The following is a 22,848-nucleotide window of genomic DNA, read 5'->3' as shown; positions in this document are numbered from 1 at the left end:
GCCCGTACGGTACGCGGAACACCAAAACCAACAATTTGTGTTACGATGCACATGCCTCTTCAGGGGACACCTTACAGTCAATGCAAGCCCATCGATCCCGATTTTGAACCAAGATGTAGTCGATTTGGGTACAATGTCCCCAGCTATGAAACGTAATCAAGTTCGCATCTCTCTTATTAAATAAGGAGTTAGTGACCACCAAATCGTGAGCAGTAGCAAATTCAAGCAACGTACGCCCCTCATCGTTCCTACTACCATAACCGAAACCCCCATGAACACCGTCATACCCGTCGGTTGTACTACCTATATGGCCATTGAAGTCTCCCCCTATGAAAACTCTTTGGTCCTTCGGAATGCTCTTAAGTACATCATCTAACTGATCCCAGAAGCAACGTTTCTCCCCCTCCCCTAGGCCAACATGTAGGGCATACACTGAAAGGACATTCACCACTTCCTCTTCTATAATAACCTTAAGCATCATGATCCTATCCCGATATCTACAAACTTCAACTACATTTTCCTTGAGCCTAGAGGATACCAAGATACCCACCCCATTTCTAGTATTATCTACGCCTGAATACCACAACTTGTACCCATTACACTCTCTGGCGCGAGCCCCTTTCCACCTAGTCTCCTGAATACATGCAAAATCTATTTTCCTATTATTAAGTGCGTCGGTCAGCTCCAGCAGCCTAGCATTTAATGTGCCTACATTCAACGAGCAAACTCTAAGTCTAGTCTCCTTGTCACCACTCTGTCGAGCCCTCCCCCTATACGCCCCATGGGCTCTAAAAGAAGGACATGACCTCAAGAAATCATCTATAGTCGAAGCTATAAGAAACTATGAAAAATGAATCCAAAGAAGACAGAAGATGCACCAATAAAATGCTAGAGAATTGAGGGGTACTAAAAAGCCTAGTTGGTTACTAAGTATGATTTTAATTTATTGCAAGTAAGTTTATTAGCAATTATAAGATAAAATGCGTAAAACACTATAATATCCCTAAAAAGATTTTTAATGCCTTGGAAGTAACGAACGAAAGAAAGGAGCGAAATCCAACTAGATCTATGACAAACAAAGAAAATTAAAGTTACCAGAAACAGAACTGAAAGAGATCGGAGAAAAGCTTCAACAATTTGAATGGAATTTGAACTGAAGCAGTGCGAGCGTGTTTTCTCTTCTTCGTCTTTTGTCAACAGAAGAATACACCTATGTAGTTGATAATGGCATTTAAAATTTGGAAACTTAAGAAGATTATAACAATAATGATTAATAAGAAGAAACAGAAAGCAATTTAAAAGAAGATGCAGTTGAATTTTTAAAGTAAATAAAGCAATAAATCTTGAATTTTCAGATCTGGAAAATGGTGTGATGGAGATGGTTTCAAAGAATTCCTCAGCGTATGGAATTGAAGACGCAAACTAGTATCTCTCTATGTCTCGTCAAAATTCTTTAGCGCCAGATCAAAGACCGGCGGCGGCGAAGACTAACAGTTCAACGACGGCTTTAGCACCTGGATTTCGATTCCACCCAACCGATGAAGAATTGGCTAGTTATATTAAAAATAAAATAATCTATTTAAATTCACTCTGAGCAAAATTATCTTTAAGGCTTTTTAAAATTATTTTATATAATTTTAAAATATATTGTAATAGAATTTATATGACATTTTGTAATAATACGACACATTGATATTTAAAATTTTGGATCAAATCAAAAATAACTTACAACTTAAAGAAGCAATTTCATATTTATGCTACCAAAAGTTTCAAATCTCAAACAAAACTTTGACTGTAGGAGACATTCCTTTATCTGGTTTTCACCAAGGACTTACAGAATGAAGAGAATGCTACTCTCAGTTCATCTGGAAGAGGGATTGAAAGCGGTAGTGCTAAAGTCCGAGGTCCCTTGTAGCGCGCGTTCTCGTTTCTTGCAAAAAATGGATGTGTCAGTGCTGGCTGTTGCTTGTTAAGCCCTTCGATGATAAACGAGAAAGCCCCGAAGGGTGAGTGATGTGATTCCGGCTATGCGCCTTACATCATTTTCTGCAATCTCCTTAAGATCGCTTGATCGAGGCAACTTATTTGCTTTCGAGAAGCTTCTAGAAGTTTATTCGAGCTTAATATGGGAATTTCAAACCAAGTTTAGATTTTCGAAAGCCTTTTTCAATCCAAAAGAAGAACCTCCGCCATCATACTCAAGGCTGGATTGTGAAGAAGGAACAACCAAGTTTAAGGGAGGATTTTATCTTTTACTTTTTCATGAATTTCCATGAGTGTTAATAAATTTGCATGACATTAAGTTGCATAAATAAATAAGCATGCTACTTCATTTAAGCATGAGTTCATCAAAGCATGTAGGTTTTTATGAAGTTACTTCATTTAAGTATCCTCATTCATTCAATAAAGATAGTTCACTAATTAAACTAGTTCATTCATTTAAACTGGTTCATTAATTAAACTAGTTCTTTAAATGTTTTCATAATATGTTCTTATTTTATTTTATTCAAGCATAAACATTTCTTACTTTTGTGTCTAGGTGCAAGAGGGAAGTTGAACAGTCTCAACAGATCTAAGAATATCAATCAAAATGTATTCTAATTCTGGATGTGATGCAGACATTTTTGGATCCAGAAACCAATTGAAAATTATTCCTCTATCTCTTAGCTTTCCAACACCTTTTGAATCACCTCAATCTGATATCGGAAGCTTGAGATATGATTGAATTGCTAAAGAAAGTGCAGGCTGGAATTTTCATTACGGGAATTTCATGCATGGATTATTTGGATGAGTTTGAGCCAAAGAAGAGTCCTTTCATCTTCTATCAAGAGACAAGCAATTGAAGGCTATCTTAATGCTTCTATTCAAAGCAATTCAAGGATTTATTCTTTTCATCTTTTCAAGGCTATTCATATTCTTGGAGAGACAATGCATTCAATTCTTCATAATTCACCTATTCAAGTCTTACTTATCATTCTTTGAAGGCTATTCACATGCTACCAAGGAACAAACAATGAAAGCTGATTTTATTTCATTTAATCATCAAATTAAGTGATAAAATCAGCAAGGAATTTGAAAAGACAAGCTGATTTGGACATGTAGGATATCCACATTCATCCTATGACTTCATTTAACCTCTTTTCTTCCATTTGCAAGCAAAACAAGGTAGCCCAAGAGTCACCCCTCCTTCTTGGACAAAATTAAGGCCATATTCAGCTTTAAATTATCTAGATTCATCCCCTAAATGATCTAGAATATTCATCCAATTTTGAACATAAGAAGACAAAACATTCAAGTGCATTTTATTGCTAAATTGATGAGAATGTTATCATCTTTTGAGTCTTTTCATATGCTTCTTAGAAATACTATAAATAGGCACCTTTGGGATCATTTGTAGACACAATTTGATTTATGAAAATACTTTGAAAAATTGCTTTCATTTTAGTTCTTGGATTAGAACTCTATCGGTTTCTTGTCGGTCTTGAAGCCTTCATCCATTTCATCTTGTTATAACGTTGGTTCCTAGCTCTACTATAGTTAGTGGGTCACGTTCCACCCTCTATCACTTCGATTCCATCTTTATTATATTGTTGGTTCCTAACTCATTTATAGTTAGAGGGTCACAATCCATATTTTGAATTACTATCATTCTCCACGCCAACCACAAACATCCTTCACCATTTTCGTTACATCCATTCAACCACTATCACCACCACACTTCTTTCATTTACAATCCACTTCAACTTCATTATATCATTTCCATTACTTTCATATACATATTCATATATACATATTTTCCTTCTTATAACGTTGTTTATGCATTTTCAGTCTTCAATCAAAGCACTGTGAAGTTCTTACTAGAATCACGATTGGACAACATCGTATATGACTCGGAACACATAACCGGGGTCATATCAGTGAGACAGCACTGTAGAAGTGCCTGGGGTGCACCTGCATAGCCATTTCAAGAAAGAAAAAAAAATGAGGTTTGAACTGAAACTTTATGTTTTTACAACAAAAGAATCAACCTATGTGATTCTAGTACCTGGGAAACTTAGAGCAACATCCGGCTACACAGGCATTAATAACTGCAGAGCAAGATAACATTACATCGAAAACGAAGCACAAAAGCAAGAGGCAATGGTACACTGATTTTTACAAGGCATACCATCATCTTTTCCACGTAGCCTCTTCAGAAAGCAAACAACCAAACTGTGTACGCCGGACAAAACTGCGAACGTCTATAAAGAGAATCATAATATATAACTACAAAGTTTGCAATTAGTTAAGGATGATCCTTAAAGGATCATACAGATTCGCATACCTTGGCATAAGATCCTGCCACCACAAAGGATCATTTAAAGCCCTTCTTTTTAATCAATCCCGAACCTAAGATGAACACAGAGAGATAGAAATTATAGGAAGTATAAACCAGATTTCAAGAAGACTATGAACCACAAAAAATGTTAATTACAAGTTCATGATGAGATGGTCTAGTAGAACATCCCACCCAAAAGATAACTCAGTTACTATAGGTAAAGTCCTAGCCTTGAAATACAACCAAAGAAACAAAGTTTCGTGACATCGAATATGCATTTTTGAACAGCCTAGAACGTAAGGAAAAGAAAGCACACAATCCTATTTCTGACACAAAATCAAATACGTACATGCTCAATCTTTTAAAGGCCTAAAGTTCTCAAGCGGGTAACGTTCAAGCTTAAAGGTAGGACAGTTTCAAATGCCGAAAAACAGAATAATCCGTTGTTCATATATAATGACTATCTTCTCCTCTGAACCACTACCCATATTAACTTTGAATTCATAGAACCAAATCTTAAAAGCAAAAAAAAAAAAAGTATTGATCTGATTCAAAAGTGACGAAAATCCAGACTAAGCTTACCGAGAAATTCAATAAAAAATTCCAAAAAATAGTTATTTACCGAACTTTCCAACAGCGCCAAGAAAACCCAGAAAGAGAGAACAGATACTTCAATTGTTTTCAAACGATGGAGCCCATGAAGGCACCGGCGGCGGAGTCTCCCGCGAATTGGAAGAGGCATACGGCAGGAGAATTGGACGGAGTTGGGATTATAACTTTTGAAGGATAAGGATTAGGGTTTGTTTCAATATCAGATTCAGCGGGAGCGTTTGGAGAATCCGAAGTAACCATTTTTGTCCCAAAAATTATATCGGTTATTTTTCTCCCCATCTCAATGCCAGATATTTTGATTTGCTTATCTACAAACGGCGCCGTTTTATGAAGTAGTTCTCTTAAAATAATTTCTTAAATAGAAAAATCTGAAAGAGGTTGGTTTCAAGGGCAAATTTAAATAGCAAATCTGTTATTGATAAAACCCAAAGAATGTGTTGTAGAAGTAGAATACAAGAGCCATATAGGGCAATACAAAGAGCATAGAAAGACATTCGTGTAAGATACACACTCGTATCTGATACTCACAAAACATAGGTACTGCATATATCTATTTTGACCAAAGTAGGGTCTGATTTCTTTGGATGAATTAGTAGTGTTCTTGATATATTGCTCCAAATTCTGCTCTCCACGCCTGATCATCATCATAAGGAACTGCATTGCTGTTGTTCGTTGCTACATCCGAATCCTCTCGATATAATGGTTGCAGTGCAGATTCTGGCAATCTGCTCTCTGCAAGGTATTGCTTCATGGTGACCATTTCCATCTCGTGTTTTCTTTTCAGCCTCTCCACTTGCTTCTTTAACTTTTCATTTTCTTGTTGAACATCTCCAAAGTTCTCCTGTAAAAGAACAAAAACGGGTCTCAAGTTAGGATCAATTCTGCAGTTTTTTTACCAGTAAAAAAAATGTACAAGTGAAAGTCACCTCTGCAATTGAGGCAGCTTGCTCGGCTTCTCTCAGCCTAACAAGGAGTTCCCCAGCAGCATGAACAGCCTCTGCTGTGTCCCTTAGTTGGATTTTAAGGCTTTTGTTCTCTTTTTTCAGTTGTTCTTTCTCTCTTTCCCTTTCGACTCTAAGAGCGGAGAGCTCAGCATCCAGGGATTTGGCAAATCGTGCACCGTGACCTTTGCTCCCTGCCTTTGCTGCAGCCTTCTTTATCTCTGCTATGCCTTCCATTATTGCCCGGTGCTTCCCAACAAGATCATTGTATTTTTCTTGAAGGTCAGCATACTGTTCAACCATTCTAGCATGACAAAGGACAGATCTGCTAAGAGCATCATCTAATTCCTCAGTGCACTTCTTCTCAAGTTTCAGTTCCATCTCTGCTTTCTCAGCACGACAGCGAATGGATTCAAGGTCCATCCTGAGTTCATCAGTCAATGATATCCAATCACTTTCCATTTCCATCCATCTCTGTCTTTCCCTCTCAAGTTCTTCCTCACTGTTATTACGACAGTCTAAACTTTTTCGTAATTGGATGGAACGTGACAGCATAGAGGATCTCAGTTTTTTCAGTAGACATGTTTAGAGATGGTGCAGTATATGATTGCAATTTGCTTTTCAACGTTTGAATTTCCTGAAGAAGTGCTTCCTTTTCACTTATATCAAAAAATTCTTTTCCATTTCCACCATTGTTGGACTGCTCATCAAATGGTATTATTTGATTCTTCAAATGCTCAGGTGCATGTTCAATTGCAGAATTTTCTCTCTCAAGTTTGTATTGTTCTACCTGTAGAAGTATAGACCATCAAAATATAATCCAAGTTAAGGTGCATGTTCAAATGCTCAGGTGCATGCTCAGGGGAGTAAGATTATTACCATATGGTTTAACTCTTCAATTTTGGTTGCTTGCTCCTTACAAATACTTTCTAGTGTTTTCTCACTTTTGGCGGCTTCCAAATCCCTTGTAACTGCCTGAAATTGAAGCAACAAAAATAATAAGTATACAACAAGAAGCAAACCATAAAAAGAGAACATGTCTCAGCAAGTCTTGAACATACAGAATTCTCGCCATCTCTCTGTTGGTTATTAACCGCTACAATCCATGTCTTCAAGCTATCCTGAACCCCCTCTGGGTTGTTATTGTCAAACTTCTTTTGGCAAGATGAACAAAGCAAAGGAGTAGAAGAACCATCTGAAGATGGTTTGTCATTTGGTAATGTTTGAACAGAAGCATTGGCCTTGTCTGCTTCTGGCCAAGGTTTCAGCATCAAGTGTTCGAATGAGAATGCAACTGAAGATCTGTTGGAAGCTGAACCGTGCTGGTGATTATCAATAATCTTCAGGCCTCTTTGAAGGCTAGCAGCCAATGATTCTGTAGGTCCTAAAAACGTCTTGCTTGCACGTAATGAGAACTTGATGTGCTCACTGGCTTTGAGCGACTGTGGTACTTCTGAATCTGAACTCTCTGATACATTGTTCTGACTGGCCAAAAGTGCAGATGCGACAGCTATGCTTTTCCTTAGATTATTTGCAATTTTAGGAGATTCTGACAAAGTAGGCTCTTCAAGGATTGAAGACCAACTGTGTGGGCTAATGGAGATGCTATTTCTAATTGAAGGATCAACAGCCTTCAAGGTTTTTGATGTACTTGAAAGGTCATCAGCTGATTCAGGAATGGCCTCTACATCAGTTTCTTTGATCTCCATTTCTTTTGGGCAAGGAATGTCATCTTCACTCAGCAAGTCTGTCTCACAACTTTCTCTTACAGAAGAAGACTGAATGGAGGCTCTCTTGTCAGATGGATCTCTTAAGTTTGTATCAATAGAGCTATGCAAATAATTGAGGTTCTGACGTAGTTCCTCTATATCTTCCTCTCCAATATTAAGCACTTCCTCGACGTCGTTATCTATGCGTGGAAGGATTAAAGAGCGGTTAAGACTTACTCTTAATTGGTTCAAGCTTTCACGTGCATTCCACCCATTAACATATCCAGTTTTACCACCAATTGAGTTATATGTATCAGACTTTGCTCTTATAAGCTCTTCCTGTAATTGATAAGAGCAATTCAGGTTATGATTCAGTACAATAAGTTAAAAAAGGCAAGTAATGCAGAAACTTTTCGACCTTCAATTGACGAATCTGGTCACTCAAGCCATTGGCATGATCTTCAGATATTTCATTTATTAATGGCTCGTTTCTTATGAATTTAATCCTTTGCCCAAATCTGAGAGTGCTCAATATTTCACTACTATTTCTGCAGTCAGAAACAATAAGCTTCACTCAAATAATGACCTTTGAAAACAATCACAGCTAATCTTATGTATAAAAATAATGTGAAGTTAGTGTTCTTAAAGGTTCAATGTTATTGCTACTTGCATTAAATAAAGGACAAAGTCAAGAAAAATGTATTCAACTGGAATACCTGTTGTCTGCAGAAATGTTGCAAATAACTGTGAGTTTGGCATTACCACGGAGGGATTCTCTCAGTATACGTGTTAAACAGGAACCTCCATATGGAGCATCTTCAGGTTTTTCAGGTTGAGTTTCCTTTTGCAAGAGTGTTCACCAAATATCTAAACCATTGAACGAGTAAAGATTATCCACAAGCTCTAACAACGATACCCAATAATCTCATATATACTTGAAATTCTATAAACATATCGACATCTAAACACACTATATGAATGGCTTCAGATTATATAAAGGTAATGATGATATATACCCGAGCTGTGATAGGGATTTATTGACATTTTTGTCTTCCTCTACATGTCTGCTCACATCTTCAAGTTTGTTTCTATCCAGTCCTGCAAGGTCAATCAAGCTGATTCTACTTGTTTTTGAACTGCCAAAACATTTTGAAGAAGCTTCCTGTGGAATTAAACAATGATGAACAGCTCATTACATCAAGAAGAAAATCCTAGATTCTAGATATGCACAGGTATATTTAATCACACTGATCATGGAACTGAACAGTATCGACAAGAAAATGACATAAAACAGAACAGACTGGTTGACACGAAAAAGGAAAGATCAGCAGAACTTAAAACTTGACTGTGGTTGCAGAAAATCAAGATTTGGCTGTACCTTGCACCAAGATTCAATGATGAAAGTGAACACAATGTGAGACCTAGAACTCTTAGAATTTATAGTTGTTGCTCCAACCTTCCTACTTGAAAGCCCCTATAGCACACAATATTGAAGTGATCATGCACTAGTAAGAGTAAAACATGATAGATAAATAGGCTTTCAATGCTTTATTTAGGAACTTCTTCTAATAAAGGGTTGGTCGTCTACCTTAATCAAAATTTGAGTTACATCCTCATAGCTAGTAACATATTGTTCAGTTAAATTCTCAACATGCACTCCATTCTTGGGATCATCCTTTATCTGAAAAACAATGTACAGTGAACCAATTATACACGATGAAGCATAAACCCTGAGAAAGTGTTTGAAGGGGGGGAAATAAGTAATAATAAATATCGACCTCAAGGTTCCTTAGAGTTGGATCGAGTAAGTCCCCAATTTGTTCATTGTAAATCTGCAAAATAATCATGTACAAGTCAATACATCATGTGAAGCAAAAAAAAAAAAAAGAAGAAGAAGAAAAGATCCAGATATTTTTTACACAAGTCTTCAAATTTAAGGTCGCAAACTCAACCCGTTTCATGAATTCCGCACTGATCCGTATTGAAAAACTGGGGATCAGCGCAAAGCAAGAAATTTTGTCCGAACGGAGCTACTTCAAACCAGTAAGTAGCAAATTTTACCTCAAGAAAGGAGCAACGGCACTGATAATTTGTCTGTCTGCCATCAGAGTTCTCTTGTTCCTGTAAAATTCAAACCATATGAAGCAACGAACCTGTTAAAAGTTTCAAAGTTTGGCAACCAACTTTGGAAAATGTTTTTTCAAAGTTTGGTAAATGTTTCTTTGAAAAATGTTTTTCAAAGTTTGGTAAAATTTTGGTAGATGTTTGTTGAAAATAGGAATGGGTAAATTCACTTTAGTCATTGCACTTTAGGGTATTTTCAAAGATTAGTCCCTAAGTTTCTACTATAAATACCCTTACCCATTTAGCTTCAAAATCATCCCAAAACATTTCTTTCTTCCTATACTAGAGAGCTTTCTTGTGAGTAGTGAGTGTTTTGTAAACACCTGTAAATTTTCTCTCTTAGTAAAAGATCTGCAGCAGCCCGGAGACGTAAGCACAATTGGCTGAACTCCGTTATCAATTTTCGGGTATTATTTTTCCGCTTTTATTTCGCATTCTCACTAATCTGGTTAAAGGGAAATTACTTGTACTCGGTTTATTTTCCTAACAACTGGTAATCAGAGCTTTTGGTTGTGAATTTTGTCAAATTTTCTGCGAGGTTACTATTCATTACTATTCACGTGAATAGTGAATTTCGTGAATAGTGAAATTCGGTCGGCGATACGAGTTTGTCGACGGTGGTGTTCTAATACACGGTGATTCGCAAGAATTGTCAGAAACGATCCAAACGAAGCCAGATTCGAGTGGGAGCGATGGCTGCAGACGAAGGGAAGGTGAAAATTGAAAAGTTCGATGGTGCGGACTTTGGCTTTTGGAAGATGCAGATTGAAGATTTTTTGTACCAGAAAAATCTATATCAACCTCTCTCAGGAAAGCAACCAGAGGGCATGAAGGATGAAGATTGGGCTCTTCTCGACAGACAAGCCCTCGGAGTTATCCGACTGACGTTATCCCGCAATGTTGCTTTTAACATAGCAAAGGAAAAGACCACGGCGGGTCTTATGGCGGCTCTCTCCAGTATGTACGAGAAGCCATCGGCCTCAAACAAAGTTCATTTGATGAGGCGATTATTCAATTTGCGGATGGCGGAAGGGGCATCGGTGGCACAACACCTAAATGAACTCAACACAATCACAACCCAGTTGAGTTCAGTGGAAATTGAGTTCGATGATGAAGTTCGAGCTTTAATTCTCTTATCATCTCTACCAGACAGTTGGAATGCTACTGTTACAGCAGTCAGCAGTTCGTCGGGAAACAGCAAATTAAAATTCGACGATGTTCGAGATCTGGTATTGAGTGAAGAAATTCGACGAAGAGAATCGGTGAAGCATCAACCTCCTCAGCCTTACACACGGAGTCTAGAGGGAGAACTTCAGAAAGAAATTCAAATCGTGGCAGATCAAAATCTAGAAGGGGCAAATCAAGAACAGGAAATAAAGATTTTACCTGTTATAATTGCGGCAAAAAGGGTCACTTCAAAAGAGATTGCCGAGCACCGAAGAAAAATACCGGCGCACAGGAATCTGCCAACATGACGGAGGAGACAGGTGATGCCATGATTTTAAGCGTCAACAGTCCGATTGAATCATGGATCTTGGATTCAGGGGCATCTTTCCACTCCACCCCATGTCGAGAAATCATGGAGAACTATGTCAGTGGTGATTTTGGGAAGGTTCATCTTGCTGATGATGAAACCTTAAAGATCGTCGGAAAAGGAGACATCCGACTAAAGTTGCCAAACCAGACCACCTGGAAGCTGACAGGAGTGAGACATATTCCTGGCCTCAAAAGAAATCTGATTTCTGTTGGACAGCTTGATGGAGAAGGATATAGCACAACCTTTTCAGGCTGTGAATGGAAGATTACCAAAGGAGCACTCGTCATTGCTCGTGGTAAGAAGACTGGTACTCTCTATGTAACCTCAAATTTAGAGAATATCATTGCAGTAGCAGATGCTGATGGAAAATCAAACCTATGGCACCAAAGGCTTGGCCATATGAGCGAGAAAGGGATGAAGACACTTTTGTCAAAAGGGAAGCTGCCGGATCTAAAAAATGTAGATGTCGGACTATGCGAGGATTGCATCTTGGCAAACAAAAGAAAGTCAGTTTTGCAAAGATTGGCAAGACACCCAAGGCAGAAAGGTTAGAATTGGTTCATACTGATGTATGGGGACCATCCCCAGTTCCATCTCTTGCAGGCTCACTATATTATGTCACCTTCATCGATGATTCAACAAGGAAGGTGTGGGTTTATTTTCTGAAGAAGAAATCAGAAGTCTTCGATATCTTCAGAAAATGGAAGGCCATGGTGGAAAATGAGACTGGTTTGAAAGTCAAGCGGTTGAGGTCTGACAATGGAGGAGAGTACAGAGACAGTAGATTCAGAGATTTCTGCGCAAACAATGGGATCAAGATGGAGACAACAGTTCCCAAGACACCGCAACATAATGGTGTAGCAGAGCGCATGAACAGAACTCTGAATGAACGTGCCAGAAGTATGAGGATACATGCCGGCTTGCCCAAATTTCTATGGGCTGAAGCAATCAACACTGCAGCTTACTTGATCAACCGTGGGCCCTCAGTTCCTTTGGATGGCAGAATACCAGAGGAAGTTTGGAGCAAGAAAGAAATAAACCTTTCACACTTAAGAGTGTTTGGTTGTATTTCTTATGTACACATAGACTCTGTTGAAAGAAGTAAGCTTGATGCTAAGTCCAACAAATGTGCCTTTGTTGGTTATGGCGGTGATGAGTTCGGTTACCGGTTTTGGGACTATGAAAATCGGAAGATCATCAGAAGCAGAGACGTCATTTTCAATGAAAATGTGATGTACAAAGATAGATCAACCGCAGAATCAAGTAATACCGAAGCTGAAACAAAGGAATTTGCTGAGTTCGAGGAGATTTCTGGAAATGATGTTCAGATCAATCCTGAAGCAGTTCAAGAAGAACCAGGCACACCAGAACTGAGACGCTCATCCAGAATTCCTAAACCAACCCAACGGTATTCTCCTTCTTTACACTACTTGTTGCTGACTGACAATGGTGAACCAGAGTGCTATGATGAAGCAATGCAAGTGGAGGATTCAGTCAAGTGGGAGTCTTCCATGAAAGATGAGATGGACTCGCTTATGTCAAATCAGACATGGGAATTAGCTGAATTACCACCAGGCAAGAAAGCGCTCCACAACAAGTGGATTTACAGGATCAAAGAAGAGCACGATGGGAGCAAACGCTACAAAGCAAGATTGGTTGTCAAAGGCTTTCAGCAAAAAGAAGGTATTGACTACAATGAAATTTTCTCTCCAGTCGTAAAATTGTCTACAATCAGACTGGTGTTGAAAATTGTAGCTGCAGAGAATTTACATCTTGAGCAGTTAGATGTAAAGACAGCTTTCCTTCATGGTGATTTGGAGGAAGAAATCTATATGAGGCAGCCAGAAGGCTTCATAGAGGCAGACAAGAAAAACCTGGTATGCAGGTTGAAGAAGAGCTTGTATGGTTTAAAACAAGCTCCTAGACAGTGGTACAAGAAGTTCGATAGCTTCATGAGTAGCAGTGGTTTTATCAGATGCCAAGCAGATCATTGTTGCTACATCAAGAGGTTCGACAACAGCTTCATTATTTTATTATGTACGTTGATGACATGCTCGTTGCAGGCTCAGACATGCAAGAGATTATACACTTGAAGCAAAAATTGTCGAAGCAGTTTGCTATGAAGGATCTGGGCGCTGCAAAGCAGATTCTTGGGATGAGGATCAAGAGAGACACAAAGTCGGGGACTTTGATGTTATCACAGGCTGAGTACATCAACAAAGTACTCTCCAGGTTCAACATGCAAGATGCTAAACCAGTAAGTACACCTTTAGGTGTTCATTTCAGACTCTCCAAAGACCAATCACCAAAGACGGAGGAAGAACGTGCACACATGGTGAAGGTGCCGTATGCCTCAGCAATTGGAAGTCTGATGTATGCCATGGTTTGTACCAGACCAGATATTGCTCATGCAGTGGGAGCTGTTAGCAGGTACATGAATAATCCGGGCAAGGTACACTGGGAAGCAGTCAAATGGATCCTCAGATATCTTCGGGGTACCACAAACAAAGCACTTTGTTTCAAAGGTGGAGATATGATACTGACAGGCTATGTAGATGCTGACTTAGCCGGAAATGTCGACATCAGAAGGAGCACTACAGGGTATGTCTATACTCTAGGAGGAACTGCAGTGAGTTGGGTTTCTCAACTACAGAAGATAGTTGCTCTCTCCACAACTGAAGCAGATATGTCGCTGTTACGGAAGCCAGCAAGGAGATGGTTTGGCTCCAAAGTTTCTTGGAAGAGTTAGGCAAGAAACAAGAAAACAATATCTTGTATTGCGACAGTCAAAGTGCTATCCATCTAGCAAAGAATCCGTCTTTTCATTCCAGGACAAAGCACATACAATTGAGATATCATTTTATCCGGTCTCTTCTGGAAGATGGGATTTTGAAACTTGAAAAGATTAGTGGAGCTCAAAATCCGGCAGACATGTTGACAAAGACGGTGACTACGGACAAACTGAAGTTGTGTTCAGCTTCAGTTGGCATGCTAGAATAACAAGACCAGACATGCTGCTGCATTGATCGAGTGTGAAGACATATTAAAATCAGTCTTCAAGTGGGAGATTGTTAAAAGTTTCAAAGTTTGGCAACCAACTTTGGAAAATGTTTTTTCAAAGTTTGGTAAATGTTTCTTTGAAAAATGTTTTTCAAAGTTTGGTAAAATTTTGGTAGATGTTTGTTGAAAATAGGAATGGGTAAATTCACTTTAGTCATTGCACTTTAGGGTATTTTCAAAGATTAGTCCCTAAGTTTCTACTATAAATACCCTTACCCATTTAGCTTCAAAATCATCCCAAAACATTTCTTTCTTCCTATACTAGAGAGCTTTCTTGTGAGTAGTGAGTGTTTTGTAAACACCTGTAAATTTTCTCTCTTAGTAAAAGATCTGCAGCAGCCCCGGAGACGTAAGCACAATTGGCTGAACTCCGTTATCAATTTTCGGGTATTATTTTTCCGCTTTTATTTCGCATTCTCACTAATCTGGTTAAAGGGAAATTACTTGTACTCGGTTTATTTTCCTAACAGAACCACACTTCCAAACCCCTACTATTCGTTTTGTACGAATTCCGAGAAAGCAAAACAGAAGAGCATACTCTTTGAATCTCAGAGAACAGCATTTGGAAGATACGAGGGACAATCCCCTGGTGGCTTCTTGGTGATGGATCCTCAACCATGGCTCTTGGTGGACCCCACATTGTATAAGTCTTTCCACTTCCAGTCTATTCACATGTAATTTTGTATATGTCATAGGCACTTTATACACAGCTTACCATTTATGAAACAGATGGAGAGCTTAATATATATATGTATATATTCTAAAGAGTACCTGTCCGTATGACAAAATTGAAGCGTTGTAACCAGATAATACATTCTTCACCAAAGGAACACCAATATGATGAAAAACGTCCTCCTGGTAGCGACAAAAAATCATACAGTTCATGAGCCAAAACACCCATTTATAGGGGAATTATTTTTTTTGCAATATGCTTGTACTAACTAACCTGACTGGAATTTGTATCAAGAACGGAATCGAATGTGAATTTGCCGTCACCAACTGATAAAGAATCTGAAGAAACCTTCCTCACTGTTCGATTCATTTCTTTTTGCTCGACTATTTGTGGGTCTAATTCTCACTACCACCTATTTGTTAACAACAAATATGAAAATCAAGTTTCAGTAAAAACCAAGCTTCAAAGAGTCATTCAGTTTTCAACTTTAACTAAGGATTTAAAATAAACAAGAAAAAAGTTCATAATCAAGTCTAGAAACATGCTAAACCTTTGAAAATACGAGAAATGTTTTACACAAATAAAAGCTTTATTTTTCTACTCAAAAAATTTAGTAATCAGGTTTGTAAATTTACCTTGACGGATGGATCTAAATTCGTCAATTCTTCATTTTGTTCTTCGGATTCAACAATCTCTTTCTGCTTAAATTTCAAACAATTACTCAAAATATATCAAATTTCAAACAAGAGAAAAATGATCTTGTTTGATATACCTTGATCGAAGAGTCCGTCGGAGGCGGGATTCTAGTATGATTGTCAGATGGGCTGACGAAGGAGCGAGTAAGAGATTTGGAGAGTGGATATTTAAGGGAGAACTGGGCAGAGTTATTCCCTTGAATAATGTTGGGATCTGGTGGAGGAGTGTTTTCAGAGTTGGGTTTCTTGTTGCTTTTCTTAAGCTTTGATTTTGGAAGCAAATTCAGAATCGAAGACGTCGAAATCCTTCCCATGAAACGGCCATTCTCGGCAACGGCGGATTCTGTACTTGATTTCATTGTTTTGCTGTCTCGTTTTGGGAATATTCAGAAAAAGATATGGAGATGGAGAAGAAGAAGAATAAGAATTTAAGATATCTATGAGAGAGAGAGCTTCAACTTGTAGTTGAAATTTGAATTTGTAAACAAGAATAAAAGAGATGGAAGTTTTTGTGGTGATTTGAGGATGGAGATGACCGTTGGGTTTTTCGACTTCTTAAATGTTAGATCTCTGAGAGCTTTAGTTGTTCGAAATGACTATAATATCCTTCCAACACTTTTTCCCTTCCCCGAAGGTAAAATAATAGTGCCATTATTTAGTAAATTTATTTTAGTATTGTTTGACATATATTTTAACTTAGATAATATGTTATATAATTTATCATAATCATAGTTATTTAAATTTTATATTATTTATAATCACATTTACTACCTTAAAAAGTGTTGCATTTTTGTGTTGTCCTCTTGATTTCTGGATTTCGTCCTAACTACTCCAGATCGACTCGCATCGTATACCTGATTTTGATAGATGAGTCTTTCGGCAGAATTTTTCTGTAGTATACACAAAAATTCGAACTCAAAATTTTATGTAAACAATTTTAAATTGTTTACCCCTTAAACTAACATCATTAATAAAAAGTGTTGCATTTAAGACAACACAAAACATGTCAAGATTAAATAGGTTTAAGTTCATTTTCAACTCTCTTTTACTAGTAATATAATTTATTCATAAAATAAATATTTTTAAAATATATATAAACAATTACCATTTATGGACGCTGAAGAAAAGAATCACCTACATTGACATTAAATGCATATAACAATAATGATTCTTGATAAATTAATATTCCCGCAACTTATTTGTGATATATATATATATATTCGTTGATTAACCAAATAAGTGTTATTTGAATTTAAAAGTTAAAAATATTATATAGTATAAATTCTTTAATATTATCGAAAAAGAAAGTCAAGAAAAATATTATTTTTTAAAAGAAATATTTAAAAATAATAAAGGCGCTCCAAAGAATTATCATAATCCAAATTAGTAGATATGGACAATGGGGTCAATCCAGAGATTCAAACATATAGCCGTTGTGGGTGGTGCTTGGGGTCAGCAGCTGTCATGTTAGTCTAGCAACAATGGCTAATTCGGTGCTTTTATTTGTCCCTGTATGAAATTTGAAAGGCTAATTGTCCCCCAAAAAAAAGGGGGGATTTGAAAGGCTTAATGTTTCAAATTAAAGCTAATTCAAATTATCTTTGAGTTAAATCCAAAACTTCAAATTTTAAGAAATTAACCCAATAAAAGAATTACCACCATTCAATAATTGCAGATCATATTCCATATGTAAAACCATAACCAAATTATGCATGCTACCATTTCCTGTATTAATTGGTCCCACTCTCACATGGTGATTTGAGCAAATTTTAAAAACACAATACCATACGAAAAATAATTAAAATACAATACGATACGATTAAATAGCATGGACTTGTAATATATGTGATTCTAATATTATGACATAACTCAGGCTTCACTCTGCATCATTATGCGAGGTAGATAGCTTATTGAACTTAACATGGAGATTTCTTCCTGCAAAATCAACGAAGAATGCGCTAACAATTGGATACCGGAGTGTCCCAAGTTTCTGGTATGACAGTGTGAAGTATACAGCAATCAGGGTGGCCTGATTCCCAGGAAGATTTTGAAGAAACCCTCGTCGATCTTTTCCGATGCCTCTAATGCGGTTGGTCTATCCTGTGGTGAATGAGATACACACTTGAGAGCTATATTTAGCAAGGGAAATGCCCACTGCAATGCGGCTTTGGGGACCCCTTTGTCAAAGACCTCTCCGGTCCATTCTTCACTCACCATCGACTTCACCCACTTCGGGAGGTCTACTCCGGTTTTCTCCACCATCTTGCCGGTTAGTAACTCCAGTAAGATGACTCCGAAGCTGAAAACATCGCCTTTTTCTGATAAACTTTTCTCTGGTGCAGCATAACCATTGGCGAAAAGGCCATTCTTCTTGGGGTCCAAAAGCCTTGGAATTCCGTACTCACTTATCAATGGTTCCATGTTTTCACCCAACAATATGTTTGAGAGCTTTAGATTTCCATGAGGAATGCTCTCCTCGTCATCGTTCCGGTTCTGGTATATGAATGCCAAACCCTTTGCAAGACCACTTGCTATTGCCAGTCTTAGTCTCCATGGAAATTCTCTTTTGCCCTCAATGTAGCCTGCAAGTTAACAAAAACAGTTCATCAGAGAGACAGATTCAATAAAGTAACCAAATGGAAAAAATGTTCATACTCCTAAACTCCGATCATGATATAACCGGCCTCATCGTTTTTAAGGTTCTGTGTACCTTGTAGCAAGTTCAGGAGGCTTCCTTTGCTCTGATACTTGTAGAAAATAAGTTTTTCGTCATTAGTACAACTGTAGCCTACAAGGGGTAGGATATTTCGATGATTCAAGTTCCCGATCCGCCTCATTGTTCGGCTAAAATCTTCGAGAGACACCTGCAATTTCTTCAACCTTTTGACAGCATAAGTTGCATTGTTCTTAAGTATTACCATGTAAAGGCTACTGCAAATGCTCTGGCTTTGTAAATCGGCCGAGGCTTCGAGGAGATCATCTAGTTTGAAGCTTTCACGGTCTTCAACAAAGAACACAATATCTTGTTGCCTATTATCCTCTTGCATCACTTCCGGTTCTGCATCGATTGGGAGAAGTTTGGGCGGCAATTCTTTAAGCACCTTTAGTGTCTCCTTCTGTTCGGCTATTTTGTTGGCCCTCTTGCTCATATAGTATATGAACACAAAGAGGAAGCCAAAGCTAAAAAACAGAGGCAACAAAATGACCAATAGACTGGTTGAATTCTTTTCACTAGAATCTTTCGAGGCTCCTGCAGCTTGTTCAACTTTGCTTGTTGTATTTAACTGACCATCTCTTTGTAACGAAACCGGTTCCTCGAAATAATCGTATGAACTCTTCGATCCCTTTCTGATATTTGACCCGATGATCATAGAAGGATTGTTAGAGATGTCCAAACTCTCGAGATATTTCAACTTGGCCAGAGTCCGAGGAACTCTCCCACTCAGTGTGTTACTGCTCAAGTTGAGATACCTCAGCCTAGTGCAGTACGATATTGCGCTCGGTATCGTCCCGTGTATAAGATTTCTCGATAAGCTAACAACTTCGAGCTTTCTAAGTTTGCAGAGGGATTCCGCTAAGATTCATATTTTCAAGCCTTAGTTCTTCAATCAAGGTAGCCTGAGGATTGCACTTAACACCATTAAGCTTAAGCAAGCATGGATTGTGTGACAACTCATTCCACTGAATCCCCAGATTATTTTGTGGATCAATAAATCATATGAAGGTGTAAAAAGATTTGGGTTCATGTAACTCACCTCCCATGCAGGCTTTGATTAAAGCAGAAACAAGTGCAATACAGGTCAGCAACTTGATGAACAGATCAAAACCTCCCATTCTCCGCATTTTTTAGACTCGGTTTCTTCAATGGCATCATTGTTCGTCCTTGTTTTTCTTATATCAGGTAAAAGCACATTTGTCTGTCGTGGTTTCCAAAGGTTATTGTCAGCATTTTGCGGTTTAATTATATGAGAAAATGTCGAGGAACTTCACGTAATTCGTCATCTTCAATGAGATGCTAAACCCATTACGTCTAATTCATCATCTTATCCAAACCTACTGATATTCCAAAAACGTTCACCAAAGAAGATTAACAGATATTCCAAAATAACATGTAACCAATCATAAACTGGGTGTCCACATCTACAACAGCTGTTGAACTCAGACAAATTCCTCTCCCAATGAATCCGGTTTGAGATACTAAGCAAATGTCACACCGGTGGTCTGTAACGCAAAGCAACAGTCGCATCGTAATATTTTTCAAAATCATCGCGACACCGCAATCGCATCCTAAATATAAAATCATAGTTATTTGTTAAAAATAAATCACATTGTAGCATTTTAATAATTATTATCGCAACACTGCAATTACAACCACAATTTAATACTACGAGTCTACCACGATTCAAGACTCAAGTCCGTGGTGATGTATGAATTATGTAACATATATTATACTTTTAACTAAATAACATTAAAATAATAGGTATAAATCAATAAAAAAATAATATATATAATTAAAAAAATAAGTACCTAATTGTACTATTAAAAAATTAGATACCTTATTGTACTAAAAAAGTTGGGAACTACATTTTACGTAAATGGCAAAATTTTTATATTTAAAGTGATATCAATTTTATTTTCACTGTACACATAAAACTTTGATTTGATTGTATAATATTATACATGACAGATATATCTATAGTAAAGAAAAGGCTCCTTCCCCACCCAACTTATCCTATAATAAAGAAAATATGTTCCCTGCAGCTCCACTTCAAGGGCTGCTTTACAATATCTTGAGAGGTCATTTGCTTCAATCTCATACGTTCTTTGCTTGGCTCCCCCATTTATATTGTATACAAAATTAAACATAAACCAAACCCTTCCCTAAGCTGTTTCCAATTCTCCTACCTTAAAGAGAGTTTTGAAGGGCAAAAGGCAACCACTAATTTGGATTTTGCATCTAAAATTCCAAGGTCACCATCTCCAGCACGCTCAACCCGAATGAGTATATGTCGAATAGTTCGGTGTAATGCTCCTCGTATAATTCCAGTGCCATGAATTCCGGCGTCCCGAGAATCGAATGCGCCGAATGGCTCTTCCCCACAATCGCAGCCAACCCAAATCGCCGATCTTAACCTATATTACTCATCAAATCAATAAGATTACACATTAACTAAATGCAACCGCATTCATAATTTAAAAAAATGAATTTAAAGGCATATACCTGACCAGTGTTGCCATTGACAAAAACATTGCTGCAATTAAGATCTCTGTGGATGATACAAGGATCATGAGTTTGCAAATAATCCAAGCCTTTCAAAATCTGTTTGGACCATTTCTTCAATGCCTTCATTGAAACTTGCCTATGTTTCTTCACTGAACATTGCCTATGTTTCTTTGTTTATATATTTTATTTAATATTTTCTAGTAAGTGGTAACGCCTCGTTTTGCAGCAATCAATTTTTCCAACACGCTGTCTCTGTTATATGACTCAATGTCCCATTTCGGCGCATAGACACGTTTGTACTCCTCTATGGAGGGGAATTTCTAAAAGCTGGCCGACTTTGAGAGAAAGCATTCTCTGGAAGATTGGCAATGGTAACCATATTAATATTCTTGATGATGTATGGATTTCCACTTTTGGCTCATTGAGTAACTATACTACACAATTGACTGCTCATTCTGCTACGCTTAACCCCTTGGATTTGGTGAACGATAAAGGCGATTCGAATATGCAGAAACTATTAACTATCTTTACTCCGGAAGCTATTCCCCACATTTTTGGGTACTCGCTGCCCGGATGCTTTTGACAGTGATGACGGTTGTGTTTGGATGGTCTCATAATCACAGGGTTGATATTAATTCTGCTTCTTCTTAAATCTTAATTGTCTATGCAAAACTAGCAACCAATGAATGTCATTTGAAACAAGATCTGGAGTTCCGCAAAGGATATGCCTCTTCATCTGGCTTGTCTGTAAAGAGAAGCTTTGGACTAATCTCGAGCATTTTCGACGTTCAATAGTTCAGTCTTCTTCTTGTCCTCGATGCAATAGTTTGGATGAATCAGTTTTACATATCCTTAGAGACTGCCCCTCAAACCAAAACAGTCTGGAATTTCATTTCGAATACAATCAATTATTCTTCTCATGATGTCTTTTTTCCCAGTGCAATACACAGGATTGGTTGCTACAGAACCTAGCTTCTCACGGCACAGCCACAGCAAACGAATATCCCATGGAATATGATCTCTTACTGTGGCACCTTTGGAAGGACATGAACGATCACGTTTTCAATAATGCTGAGCCATCTTCTGTAGCAGTCTGTAATCGCGCCATCATAGGGGCTCGCTACTATCATTCATGTTTGTCTCATCCTACTGTTTCAATGCGTAAACCAAACTTTATTCGCTGGCAGCACCGTGATCCTGGATGGACTTGCTTAAATGTTGATGGAGCAGTTTCACCAAGCTCGGGGATTAATTCTGTGGGTGGTCTTCTGAGGGACAATATCGGTCACTGGCTTCTTGGTTTCAACAGAACTATCCGGATAAATGGACAGTTTTCATGCTGAGCTTTGGGCAATTTATCAAGGCTTCATGTTGCTTGATAGTATGGATCTGAAATCCTCCAAATCCAATCTTATAATGCTCAAGCAATCAAGATTCTTCAAGATAGTACAACAGCCACTAGTTTTATTCCTTTGGTGAGAGCTATTCACAGACTTCGACGACATGTTTGGGTGACTAGCTTTCTTTGGACACCTCGTGAAGGAAACTTTCCTGCGGGCTCTCTGGCCAAACAAGTTGATCTGCTTTCTTATTCATTGAACATCTATGATTCGCTCCCGGTTTCTTTACTGCCTCTTCTAGATAGAGATGACTATGGTCTTCCTTATTGTAAGCCTAAGTCTTAATTAGGCTCTTTCTTATGATTAAAAAATATGTTTTTACACGAATTAAACTATTTCAAAAATTAAAATGATAATTATTATTCATAAATTTTATAAATTTGAGAGTATTTAAATATTTGTTGTCATATGAATTAAAAATATTTTGAATAAGTTATAATTACATTTGGATTTTCTTTTTTGTTTTCCATAATTATGTAAGAGTATGTCCTAGAGATTTTATTTGATCTTATTTTTCTTTTAATAAAAAAGAAACTCGGCGATTTTACTAAAAAT

The 22,848-nt window shown here is 37.7% G+C and overlaps 1 protein-coding gene and 3 pseudogenes across 1 annotated transcript; all 4 read right to left on the bottom strand.

The window, feature by feature from the left end:
- Positions 1-1,464: 1,464 nt before the first annotated feature.
- LOC120141437 lies at positions 1,465-5,170 on the bottom strand (annotated as a pseudogene).
- Positions 5,171-5,439: 269 nt separating this feature from the next.
- LOC120141474 lies at positions 5,440-16,065 on the bottom strand (annotated as a pseudogene).
- A 1,559-nt stretch (positions 16,066-17,624) lies between these two features.
- On the bottom strand, positions 17,625-19,512 carry LOC120141462 (annotated as a pseudogene).
- A 1,123-nt stretch (positions 19,513-20,635) lies between these two features.
- Positions 20,636-21,035, bottom strand: LOC120141479 (probable serine/threonine-protein kinase WNK11). The gene is made up of 2 exons (XM_039156331.1): positions 20,891-21,035; positions 20,636-20,802 (listed from the first exon to the last, which is right to left on the bottom strand). Exons 1-2 carry the CDS (start codon positions 21,017-21,019, stop codon positions 20,659-20,661), a joined length of 273 nt encoding a protein of 90 aa, XP_039012262.1. The 5' UTR covers positions 21,020-21,035; the 3' UTR covers positions 20,636-20,658.
- Positions 21,036-22,848: the final 1,813 nt, after the last annotated feature.

Source organism: Hibiscus syriacus, unplaced genomic scaffold, assembly GCF_006381635.1.
Source record: "Hibiscus syriacus cultivar Baekdansim isolate YM2019G1 unplaced genomic scaffold, ASM638163v2 tig00110809_pilon, whole genome shotgun sequence".
In the NCBI taxonomy this organism is placed as follows: domain Eukaryota; kingdom Viridiplantae; phylum Streptophyta; class Magnoliopsida; order Malvales; family Malvaceae; genus Hibiscus; species Hibiscus syriacus.
Note: the sequence above shows the minus strand (reverse complement) of the source record. Positions and strands in the feature narration are given on the sequence as shown.

Excerpts from the sequence above, each read along its gene's own strand:
- LOC120141479 (XM_039156331.1), bottom strand. The coding sequence starts at position 21,019 with ATGAAGGCATTGAAGAAATGGTCCAAACAGATTTTGAAAGGCTTGGAT. Across the intron at positions 20,803-20,890 it reads TCAATGGCAACACTGGTCAG|GTTAAGATCGGCGATTTGGG; the intron begins GTATATGCCTTT and ends TGAGTAATATAG.